This window comes from Larimichthys crocea, chromosome VII, assembly GCF_000972845.2.
Source record: "Larimichthys crocea isolate SSNF chromosome VII, L_crocea_2.0, whole genome shotgun sequence".
NCBI lineage: Eukaryota > Metazoa > Chordata > Actinopteri > Sciaenidae > Larimichthys > Larimichthys crocea.
Genome location: NC_040017.1, coordinates 23,472,862 through 23,485,770, shown reverse-complemented (window position 1 = coordinate 23,485,770; position 12,909 = coordinate 23,472,862). Strand labels below are relative to the sequence as shown.

Genomic DNA, 12,909 nt, shown 5'->3' with positions numbered 1-12,909 from the left:
TTTCAATTATTTACAGAATTTTACGATGGACAGTAAAGTAGATTACTACAAAATGTAACTTTAGCTGCTGTTAGTTAATGTAGAAACTTAAACTGGTCTGTGACAGGAATTATAGACACTCCCATTTTTTTATTTCAGTATTTATTTTATTCAGTATCATTATTAACCCCAGTCAAAAATATTGTTGGTTTAAATTTCTTTGTTGGTCAGACAACACAACAAAAGAAAGCATTACAGTGATACACATTCACACACTGGGCCCTCAGGCCTTGAATCAATAACAAATGCCTAACTATGTTAACTGCACTACTACTACTTCAGTCCCCTTTCACATGATATTTAATGAAAAAACAAAAATGAATACTAAATTCCATACAGTGGAGCTGAATTGTCAAAAATGTATTTAATTATGGCAGAAAAGAAAACTCCTGCAGAGATTTCATGCTGGCTGTGACAGGGATAACTTATTAGGTACACACAGGGCAATTTAATGTGATCCAATACAACAGTTATACTTTAAATTATGCCTTTACCAAGATAATAATCAGGTTTGATCGACACAGTCAGAGAGGTGTTGATTTACCTGTATGTTTATTACTGAAGTTGTAATGGCATTATATCGAGAGGTGTTTCTAGTATTTTGGCCACTTCATTTGCATACATGAGAGGGCCACAATATTAGAAATACCTTTCATTACAATGCATCCCAGTACAACACCACCACCCACCACGGGCTCAACCAGTATCCTTAACTTTCTGACAGTGTCCTCAAATGTTTAGTGTATGAGAGTGAAGATTTCTGTTCCAGAGTATGAGAGAAATCAAACTTGATTCGAGAAAACGGCCTTTAAAGATATGCACTGTAATATTGGGCTACAGATGAATAGGGTAAAAACTTTGAACTAAAAGATATCATAGTGAAACTTCCTTGATTGATTCCTTACATTGAGACGATTATTTTTGTATAACAATTCAATGGTAAATTTTCAATTTTATGTTCAACTCTGCAAATGAGCCATTACCTAATGCTAAATTTGTTGTGAAGTAAAGGAAACACCTACATGTGTATTATAAATGTTTCCACTAGTCTGAAAAATAGAAAGAGGACTGTGAATGAACGTAGCCCAAAATCTAAAAATGACCAGTACTTCAAAAAACTGTAAACTAAAATAAGAATTTAATTATTGTTTCAATAGAAACAGGCATCCATTTACAAAACTTCTGGACTTGAAAACAAAATGAAAACATTAAACAGTGTGTCTTCATGTATCCTTATTTAAAGTATAAACAGAAGACAGAATATATCAGGTTGACGTCACCTTTCTTTGCAGTATTTGGATAATTTTATCCCGTAATGACTTTGTTTGCATTCCATAAATGACTGGATTTAAATTAGCAGGTACTACAAGAAACAACACATATGCAATTGTCCTTAAATCTGGATAATTTGGTAAACGGTGTGATATGATTGTTAAAAACCCCATCCAGAGCATGATAAGATAAACAACAAGATGGCTCGCACATGTTTGCAGTGCTCTGCTATTCAAATCTTTGTTTTTCTTGGTCCAGCAGATGAGAGCTATTTGGATATAGGTGGCAGCTATGCCTCCCATTGAACAACTAAACAGCAGAACAGTGAAAAACAGTCCATAGATATTGTTGATGGACACATCGTCACAAGAAAGCTTGAACAGAGATGCATTGTCACAGTAAGAATTTTGTATAAATGATCTACAACGGGTCAGCCGCACTGAGAGACCTATCAGAACAGACACAAGCAGTAATGACATCCCCCATGCAGATGCTGACAGCCAAACCACAGTTTTGGTGGTCATTATTGAGTTGTACCTTAAAGGCTGACATATCGCCACATATCTGTCAATTGCCATAATGATGAGAATCATATGTGAAGCTGATCCGAAAGTGTGGCTGCAGAATGCTTGAAGTGCACACGCGTTGTAGCTGATGAACCGATCTGTTGAAATGATGTGAACCATAAGCTGAGGCAGCATGGCTGTGTTACCTAGTAGATCGTTGACAGACAGGTTGCAAAAAAGAATGTACATGGGCTGGTGCAATGTTTTCTCAGTGATGATCAGAACAAGAACTCCAATGTTAGAGAAAAGCAGGCAAACATAAAGAAACAGCAGTATGAAAAACAGAGGATACGTGAGCTCTGGAGATATGTCAAAGCCTTTGAGCTCCAGGATATCACTTAAAACTGACATGTTGCTTTCCATTCTGAGTGGTGAAAAACCTGAAAGAGAAAAAGAGTTAGAGGCATTAATGGTAGTGAAAGAAATCTACATGTCAAACATTCAATAATGGAACAAATAATACATATAGCAAACATTTCAGGTAGCACAGTGAGCACCATTCTGTTATTTATTGCACCTTTTGTTCATTAGGACCAAAAGACATTAAGTGCAAATGTAAGACAATCTAAAATACTCATGATAATAAATGAAATACAAATAATATCTAATCAGAATAAAAGAAAAACAATAAATTCAATTATAAGTAGAAATACTTTGTGTGTAAAGATGATTTTTGACTACTAATTTCAGTCTCTTGACAAACACTTGAATCATCTGACCACAAATGTGTTCTGTACATAAATATGTGTACAGTGGGTACTTTATGTCAGACAGCTGACCTTTATCCTCTCTCTATACAATAAATACAAAACCTACAAGCAGGCATAGTCACAGTGTTGTATGTTGAAATGACACTGGAGCATTTGTTCTTATAGATGACAGTACCTTGCCTGAGGGAGTGAGAACCCTGACTCAGAAGTTGGATCTTCATCTCTTTTATATTCAGTGTGAGTGACATATTTGTATTGATTCACAACTAAACGCACATGAAAACCAATGTATATGGGCTTTTTGTTGTGTTGTTGATTGACTGAGGTCAGGTCATTGACTGAGATCATCACCTGGTGGTGAGTTGGATCAGGAGCCAGGGGAGAATGCTGGACAGACCTGGCAAACCCAAACATGTAGTGAGGGTGAAGTGGGAACAGCTGGTAGAGGCCCTTGTCAACTCGACACCACTGGAAGAATTTTTCACGTGTGCCTGGGGAGGTCGGGGACATGGGCTTTTTCAGTAGACAGGATCTTAAGGCTCAGCCATGGTGGGGAGGATGTCTGGTTTGAGAACTTCAAAATTGCGTCTCTGCTTTTTGCAGGTGATGTGGTTCTCTTGGCTTCATCAGACCGTGACTTTCAGCACTCACTGGGACAATTTTACAGCCAAGTGTGAAGAGTATGGAATGAGAGTAAGCGTCTTAAAGTCTGAGGCCATGGTTCTCTGCTGGAAAATGGTACAATGCTCCCTACAGTTTGGGAGCGAGTTGCTGCATTAAAAGAAGCAACTTGGGGACTTGTTCATGAGTGATGGGAAAATGGAGCCAAAGATGGACTGGCAGGGACATATATGATGGATTACTTGCACTGTGTTTATATAAGCAAGATTTAGACCCTCTTGAACTTGTTCATTGACAAGACAGTTTCTCTATTGACATCGACAATTGCTCCATTTCCCCCTCCCCACAAGAGTCTGGGTGTCATCCTCGACAGCACACTCTCTTTTCAGTCTCACATCAACAACATCACATGGTCCGCCTATTTCCACCTTCACAACATCAACCACCTCCATCCCTCCCTTACTCCTCATACCACTGCCATCCTGGTTCATAGCCTCATCACCTTCAGCCGCTCTGCTCCCCAGCTCTGGAACTCTTTACCCCCCGTCACTAGGTACATCAACTCACTCTCACAATTCAAGTCCCCACATGTTTAAAATTGCCTTTTCCATCTGACTGATTCAATTGCATTGTCCTTTTTTAACCTGTTTTTAATGTTGTATTCTTGTAATTTGGTATACTTTTATGGTTCTTTTTGTTATTTGCTGTTTACGCTCATTTATTGTAAGGTGTTCTTGGGTGACAGAAAGGCGCCTATGAAATAAAATGTATTATTATTATTAAGAGTTATAGACGCTCCCTTTTGTTTTTCTTTCACTTTTTCTTTGATTTATTATCATTTTTAACCTTATTCAAAAAATATTGTTGGTTAATTTCCTCTGTTGTTCAGACAACACACAACAAAAGAAAGCCTTACAGCCATACACACTCACCCACTGGGTCCTCAGACTTTAATTAAAAAACAGACACCTAACCAACCGTACAAAACAATCTCACAGCTACGTGAAAGGGCCTGTGCCACCTCAAATTTTATAAAAACAAAAATTAGCACTAAATTCCATACAGTGGAGCAGAATTGTCAAAAATAAAACATGGCAGCAAAGAAAACTCCTCCAGAGGTTTCATGCTGACTGTGAGGATAGCTTATTATGTACACACACTACAATCTAATGTGATCCAATACAACAGTTATACTTTAAATTCTGACTTCACAAAGATAATAATCAGTTTTGATCTGCACAGTCAGAGAGGTATTGATTTAATTGTAATAACTTGATTATCTCAATAATGAACACAAACTATAAACTTTCTGACAGTGACAACAAAAACTGGAAGGTTTGTGAGTGCTGTCAGTATGAGAAAAAACTCACTCAGAGAATGAGTTACATCGGATAAAAACTTTAAACTAATAGAGTCATTATCTAATGTTAACATTTGATAAATTATGGAGAAATCTACAGACACATATTGACAAAGCGTAATAAAATAAATACCTTAATGTGTATTTTAAATGTTTTTCTTTCCACTATATGAAAGAAGCAAATATTAACATCAATATAATTGACCAGTACAGGACAAAATTAATGTTTTGCCTGTAGAGAGTATCACCCTGCACAGAATGAACTGTAAACTTTATGAAAATTGTTTCAGTTGAAACCGACATCTTTGTATAAAACATCTTTATGTTTCAGACACAGACAGAATGACAATAATATATATGAAAATAAGTATTAGAAGACATAATATATCAGGTTGGAGTCACCTTTCTTTGCAGTATATGGATAATTTTATCCCGTAATGACTTTGTTTGCATCCCATAAATGATTGGATTTAAATTAGCAGGTATCACATGAAATAACACAATGATTGGATTTAAATTAGCAGGTATCACATGAAATAACACATATGCAATTTTCCTTAAATCCGGATAATCTGGGAAACGATGTAATATGATTGTTAAAAACCCCGTCCAAAGCATGATGAGATAAACGACCAGATGGCTTGCACATGTTTGCAGTGCTCTACTATTCAAATCTTTGTTTTTCCTGATCCAGCAGATGAGAGCTATCTGGATATAGGTGGCAGCTATGCCTCCCATTGAACAACTAAACAACAGAACAGTGAAAAACAGTCCATAGATATTGTTGATGGACACATTGTCACAAGAAAGCTTGAACAGAGATGCATTGTCACAGTAAGAATTTTGTATAAATGATCTACAACGGGTCAGCCGCACTGAGAGACCTATCAGAACAGATACAAGCAGTAATGACATCCCCCATGCAGATGCTGACAGCCAAACCACAGTTTTGGTGGTCATTATTGAGTTGTACCTTAAAGGGTGACATATCGCCACATATCTGTCAATTGCCATAATGATGAGAATCATATGTGAAGCTGATCCAAAAGTGTGGCTGCAGAATGCTTGAAGTGCACACTGATTGTAGCTGATGAACCGATCTGTTGAAATGATGTGAACCATAAGTTGAGGTAGCAACACTGTGTTACCTATTAGATCATTGACAGACAGGTTGCAAAAAAGAATGTACATGGGCTGGTGCAATGTTTTCTCAGTGATGATCAGAACAAGAACTCCAATGTTAGAGAAAAGCAGGCAAACATAAAGAAACAGCAGTATGAAAAACAGAGGATACGTGAGCTCTGGAGATATGTCAAAGCCTTTGAGCTCCAGGATATCACTTAAAACTGACACGTTGCTTTCCATTTTGAGTGATGAAAAACCTGAAAGAGAAAAAGTGTTTAATGGCAGTGGAGCTTTTATTCTCCAGGCCCATTAAAGACTGTAAAACTAAAATAAAGACATGAATTCAGTTATAATATGCTTTGTGTGTAAAGACAATAATTGCTTTTTTGACTATTAATTTCAGTCTCCTATTAATTCATAAACATAACTCTTCGTAAATAAAGATGTGGAGCTTTATGAACAATAAAATGACATTAAATGTCTAACCTCTATCTTGTCCACACAATGCTCAACAAAACCTACAATCAGGCACAGTCACAGTGGTGTAATCTGAAATGACACTGGAGAATCTGTTCTCTCAGATGACAGTACCTTGTGTGAGGAAGTGAGACATCCCGACTAAGCAGCTGGATCTCGATCTTTTTATCTTTAGTGGCATGTTGCATCCATTCACTGCCCTCCCCATTCAAGCTGCAAGCTTGGTTAACCCCCCACCTGTTCTGTATGTGTAATCCCCACGTGTGTAGGCATGGAAATCCTTGGTCAAATAACACATGTTGAAGAGCCCTGGACAAATGAAGGTTCAACCAACCCCTGAGGTCAGAGGTCAGATGTCCCATTTTGGGGCTTAAGTCAACCTACTTTTCTGTATTTCAACACCTCTCTCCAGTCAAACCAACAAGCACATTAATATTAATTATATTAACTGATGACTCAAATTCAATAAAAGGCAGTGCGCATGATAGTTGATGTTATTATTTATGATCAAATAAGGGCCTAAAATGTTCTTTAAACACTTTATTGAGATTTTCTTTCCCAAAAGGTTGGGGTCTTTCTGTTTGGAGTTTGCATGTTCTCCCCGTCACTGCATGGGTTCTTTCTGGGTACTCCAGCTACACCCACAGTCAAAAGACACGCAGGTTAAAAGGTGACACTAAATTGCCCATAGGTATGAAGGTAAGGTTGTTTGTCTTTATGTGTCAGCCCTGTGATAAACTTACATACAACAAAAACTAATTTCCACATACTCTTTCTTTAGGTATTGAAGCAAAATGTTGAATTATGTAACTTTTTACTACAGAATAACATATTTTAAATCGTTTCACAACCTGTAAATGGAAGGAAGAAATATATGCTTCATAAAAGTAGAATTCTTGTATACATACGGGACAAGTTAGAGTTTAAGATTCACCTAACAACAATGAAACCCACGCACAGGCCCTAGAAAGCAGGTTTTGATCATGTACTTTGCTAATGACTAAATTATTCTGATTATTATACTTCGGTTGTTGTATGAGAGGAAAAGCACAGAAAATAATTAGAAGGTCAAATCAATTTAAAGCAGCTCAAGGGTCCATCATGTCCGTTTCTCCTGGGTGAGGTGATTAGTCTTTTCTAATGTCCTAATGTCCTAACAGCACTTTAGCGTACACGAACAAGGTCCTTGTTCCCAAAGGCCTGATGTGACCACTTCAGTACTCTGTTTCAATTAGTATTTTTCTTCTGGGACATATAAACAACAAGAAGAAGAAGAAGAACAGGTTTAACCGTTCAATTTTAATATGTTATACATTTTTAACTGATTAAGCCAGCTGACAAATTCATTTAAAGTGTGCATTTTATATTTTCTTTTATAAAACATATAAATGAGATTGAAAAAAACACACACAAAGGAACAAAGGAACGGCCACGTTGTGGTCAACTGTGAACTTAATGTTCAAATGTTTCACTTAATGACGCATAATAAAGTTATAAGTTAAAGAGTCAAATGTTTACAAGTTGTAATGTCACATGCTACAGCCTCCCTCTGGGTTTTATTAAACAATGTTCATCATTAGCAAATAACAAGGAAAGAGCCGGAGGTTCTCTAATTGTCAAGGGATTAATTACAATGTGAGACAGTTAATAATAAACACGATTTAATAATATCTCAAAGGGACTCATTAATGGAGGTGTTTTGACAAAGCATGCTGCAGCTGATGTAACTGTAATTGTAATGTATCTTACGTAATATTGTCACAGTAGTCCCTGAAGAAGTTAAAAGTTGGAAAAGATTTTAAGAGTTTATCTAGTTAAAAAAAGTATTTTCAAAGAAATGGACATAATGTAAACATATTGAAGAGCCCCTTTTGAATGAGTGGATGATAGACTTAGTAATTTTCTTTTTGTTTTGTTTTTTTTAGTTTAAATCTAAGGACTCAATTAAATACATTAAGACTAATACATTTGGTACAATACTTTCTTAAGAATTTAATATGAAACCCAGCCTTACTTTCTATCACTTGATTGGATTAAATGTCCAACAAATAATATATAATATAATAAAATATAATAATATATCAAAATAATTCTTATATCGCAACAGAAAACATGTCCTTCCTTTTCGTCTAGATTAAAGATATTTTCCATTTGTCTACTCATTCTCAGTTTGACTCTATTCAAATCAGCTGCAATAAAGGTAATTATTCATACTTTAAATATAGACCAAACCCTTTATAATAATATTTACAGAGACCCAACAATTCCATTGTATAATAATAATCCATAATGATATATCAGTTTGTTGGGATTTAACCTTCTTTAAGTTTAATTTACTAACGAGACAAAACAATCCATGATCTGGTTCTTTGTGCTCAACCTAATTGTGATTAGTAATCCGAGGACTACATAAAATGTGTTTATTTAAAAAAAAAAACTTGCTATATACTTAGTAGAGTACTAATATTCATAGTAATTCTGATATTATTCATATTTGCAAAAGCTTCTGACAATCCCAGAGGCAAATGGTGACGTAGCTTTTTTGGTTGGTTATGGGTTTGGCGACTACAAATAAAGGTGGTTGTGGCAACTCTCAACACTTTATGCAGCACTGCTTTAAAAGTGGCAGGTTGTCTTACTTGTATCAGCTTTATTCAGTTTCCAATAATGAAATCTAATTGTTGTTTTTGTTGAAGTGAGAATGGAAAATACATCTTTTGGGTTCAACTCCGAGCTAACCCTCGACCCATTCGTTATTCCACCTGGAGGAAAGTATCCCATATTCTTTCTTGGTCTGATCATTTATCTTTTTGGCATTTTTTGTAATCTGACCTTGTTGAGTTTGATCATTTTGCAGAAGAACCTTCACAAACCCATGTATTTCATCCTGTTCAGTCTTCCTCTCAATGATCTGGTAGGCATAACTGCAATGCTGCCAAAAGTGCTGTCAGACATTGTTACAGAGACAAATAAGGTTTACTATCCTCTCTGTGTTTTGCAAGCATTCTTGCTCCACATGTATGGTGGTGGAATTTTGTTTATTCTTGCAGCAATGTCTTTTGATCGTTATGCTGCCATCTGCATGCCGTTACGCTACAGCACTATCATGACCCCCAGAATCGTTGTCTGTATCATCTCTCTAGTTTGGGGTCTTGACTTTGTCTTGATTGTGTCATTGTTCTCTTTGCAGACAAGACTTCCCAGGTGCAAATCTGTTATTATGAATGTGTTCTGTGATAACCCATCTCTACTGAAGCTCACGTGTGGAAACAGGGCAGTCAATAATATCATAGGATTATTTAACACAGCTGTCATGCAGGCTGTAAGTGTGTCTCTTCAGGCCTTTTCCTATGTGAAGATTCTGATCACGTGTCTGGTTTCAAGGAGGTCCGAGGCAAAAACAAAAGCTATCAACACGTGTGTTGCACAGCTGGTTATATTAATCATATTTGAGATTGTGGGAACTTTTACAATTTTATCTCACAGGTTCACAAATGTGTCAGCTGACTTGCAAAAGATAATGGGCATGCTGATATTTCTCGTACCTCCACTCCTGAATCCAATTGTATACGGGCTGTATACAAGTGAAATACGAAACACTATGCTGAGAGTCATAAAAAAAAGAGTGTCCAACTAAATCTTTACACAAGGCTGTCAGCAGCATTGAATCTTATCAACGATAACACTGTGCTATCTCAGCAGCTCTGTGATACAATAAACAACTTAAAGTATGCATGAACACAAACTAAAATCACTTTTAACAGTTTTGTTTGTTGTGAAAACCCTAAACCCTGTTTTCTAATGTATTTACTGTATTATTTTGTCAGTATAGTTTTACCTCAACACAGTTTTGTAAAAGGTTAGGAAGATTTTTAATCCAGTCAAGGATATGAGATATCCAACGTCCTAAAAGCCTCACAGTTAATAATGATGAGATGAAACTTGTGTAAGAATCAGAATCAGAATCAGAAATACTTTAATAATGCCAGGAGGAAGCATCTTATTTCAGGCTTTGAAATATGTTGCTTTACTGTGTCTGCTTATTACAACATTTTTTTATTTATTAGGATCACTTCTATTGTGTTTGTTTGGTGTGTAGACGCTTTGTGCTTAAAGTCTAAATGGAGATATTTGTCTCACTGCATGTAATACTTCAAATTACATTTTCATTTAAAGTACAATGTCTCAGATACTTCATATGTCTTTACTTGTTCTTATCTTCTTTTTCTCAAGAAGAGTGAACTTTGCAGCCCATCTTCTTAATTCTTTACTCATATTTAATGTTGTTTGTAAAAAAAAAGTATTAAAAAAAATATATATACTAGTTAAAAAAAAATATTTTAACCTGAAAGGTTTAAACTTATTATTACCAATTATTTATTGTGCTTTAAAATGTTTTGTCAAAGCTGCAGATTCTATTTGAAACCCTTTCATACAGTGAAGATTGTATTGTATCATTTCTATTGTGATATCAACAACAGTGAAGATTGTATTGTATCATTTCTATTGTGATATCAACAACATATAATAAAGTTTTTCTGTGAAAAAGAAATGTATTATGTTGCTTACAGTTGTTTTTGACCAGCTGCAGTAAAGGCAGTTTCACATTTTCATAATTAGGATCTATAGATATGAATAAAGGGCTTAATATATCAGATTGTGTGTTACTTGTAAGACAAATTAATCAGTATCAGTACAAATACAAGTAACTACAGCTCATTGTAGCTCAAAGTTGTTCTAACATATCAGGCTACAAACTTCTTCTGATGTGAGGCCAGCAGTGTATCACAGTGGTGACTTGGTCGGACTGGTAAGTGTAGTGACTTGATGGCCTGTATGCAGGAAACAAAGGTTACACCAACTCAAATGTGTAGTTATGGCAACAGATACACAATATAATAATGCAATGTGACTTATGTTGTCACCTCAGAAAATCAAGTTTACAAAAATGATTTTAAAGAATCCACTGATTCCACTGAAATGAACAACAATATAATATTTAGTGAACGGAATAAACTGCTTGGCAGAAATAAAGTAATGAAGCTATTAATATATTTCTCCTTCCCTCTGTCTCTGATATTCTCGGCACGGTGGAGCAGTGGTCAGCACTGTTGCCTCACAGCAAGAAGGTTCCTGGTCCAATCCTCAGAAAAGCTTTCTGTGTGGAGTTTGCATGTTCTAGGATAGGCTCCAGCCCCACTGTGACCCTGATGAGGATAAGTGGTTACAGATGATGGATGGATAAATTAGGTCATGTCTGAGCTACCTACAGCTCATTGTAGTTTAAAGTGGTTCTAATATATCAGGCTGCATTCCTGATGTGAGGGCAGAGTTTAGCAGTATATGACTGTGAGTTGGTCGGCATGTGCTGCCAAATCCACCTCAAACGTGTAGTTATGGCAACAGATACAACACGCTGCAATAATGATATATCATTTATTCAGTCAATTAAAGCTAGTGCGGCTGGTTTGATTGACAGGTGGCTTGTTTGACCACCCAGACTTCATTCAGGCTGCCCTAGGTGCATCGACAATCCACGTCTTTGTCAATTTGTGGATAAGGTGTGTGCTCAGCCCCTTACTCTTCACCCTGCTGACCCATGACTGCACACCAACACACAACAAGTTCGCAGACGACACAACTGTGGTGGGGCCCATCAACAACAACGAGTCAGACTACAGGGACGAGGTGAGCCGACTGGCCAAGTGGTGCAGAGACAACAATCTCTCTCTGAACGTGGGGAAGTCGAAGGAGATTGTTGTCGACTTCCAGAAAGCCTCCACCCAGCACCATCCACTGACCATCAACGGTGCTGCTGTAGAGAGTGAGCAGCACCAGGTTCCTGAGAAGACCCAGAGCACCAGTCCCCATCATGCACACCTTCTAGCATGGAACCACCAGCTGCATCACTGTGTGGTGCGGCAGCTGCATTGCATCCTGCAGGAAGACCTTGCAGCGCATAGTGAGAGCAGCATCATCGGTGCCCCCCTCACCTCCCTCCAGGACATTTACAGCACACATCAGCACTGCCCCCCCCTTTTCTTCTCTGCCCGCTGCCCCCACAAACTCTGGACACTGCTTTTACAGACTCCAAAATATTTGCAATACTTGCAAACCGAATTTGCACTGTGTAAACAGACAACTGTTTACAAATTACATTTTTGATAGACCTCACTGTTTATACTGAATTCTGTCCCTACTGCCATATTTACAGTATATTTATACTGATAATTCTGTTCATACTGTGCCATATTGCCACATGGATGTCTTTTACCTTGTATATATTTTTATATTTATATATTTATTTTATTTTATTTTTTTACATCTTTTACTCATATTTCATGTTTATTGCTGTTTGCACCGGGATAAGAGGTAAACGCAATTTCAGTTCTCTGCATGTACTGTACATATAGCAGCATTGATAATAAAGTTGACTTGACATTTTTTAGATCAGCCAGGAGGTGGAAGAGGCAGGCCTGGCAACATGGCAGCGGCTAGTTCCACCATATTCTGAGTGTCAAAACAGAAACCTGTGGGTGACAGCACGTAAACATGTTTTTCCTTCATGTCCGGAGTCCCCAGTGGCTATATGGTTACAAACTTGTGTGCCTAAATTATAAAAGGCAGAATCTTTTACACTGTGTCTTACAACACATTCCAACTGCAGGTGAGTAGCACTGACAGGAGTAAGATATCAGAGCTACAGCTGAATTACTCCACAGGATTTCTTTGATTCTTT

At 37.0% G+C, this 12,909-nt stretch overlaps 3 protein-coding genes across 3 annotated transcripts; 1 reads left to right on the top strand and 2 right to left on the bottom strand.

Annotated features, from left to right (window-relative positions):
* Positions 1 to 1,304: 1,304 nt before the first annotated feature.
* On the bottom strand, positions 1,305 to 3,097 carry LOC109139180 (olfactory receptor 52N5-like). The gene is made up of 4 exons (XM_019261818.2): positions 2,985 to 3,097; positions 2,763 to 2,767; positions 1,895 to 2,257; positions 1,305 to 1,765 (listed from the first exon to the last, which is right to left on the bottom strand). The coding sequence occupies exons 1-4, from the start codon at positions 3,095 to 3,097 to the stop codon at positions 1,305 to 1,307; spliced, it is 942 nt and encodes a 313-aa protein (XP_019117363.2).
* A 1,858-nt stretch (positions 3,098 to 4,955) lies between these two features.
* Positions 4,956 to 5,933, bottom strand: LOC104919851 (olfactory receptor 52N4-like). Its single transcript, XM_019261832.2, has one exon. It carries the CDS (start codon positions 5,931 to 5,933, stop codon positions 4,956 to 4,958), a length of 978 nt encoding a protein of 325 aa, XP_019117377.2.
* A 2,841-nt stretch (positions 5,934 to 8,774) lies between these two features.
* On the top strand, positions 8,775 to 9,915 carry LOC104919831 (olfactory receptor 52J3). Its single transcript, XM_010731925.3, has one exon. The coding sequence runs from the start codon at positions 8,872 to 8,874 to the stop codon at positions 9,805 to 9,807; it is 936 nt and encodes a 311-aa protein (XP_010730227.2). The 5' UTR covers positions 8,775 to 8,871; the 3' UTR covers positions 9,808 to 9,915.
* Positions 9,916 to 12,909: the final 2,994 nt, after the last annotated feature.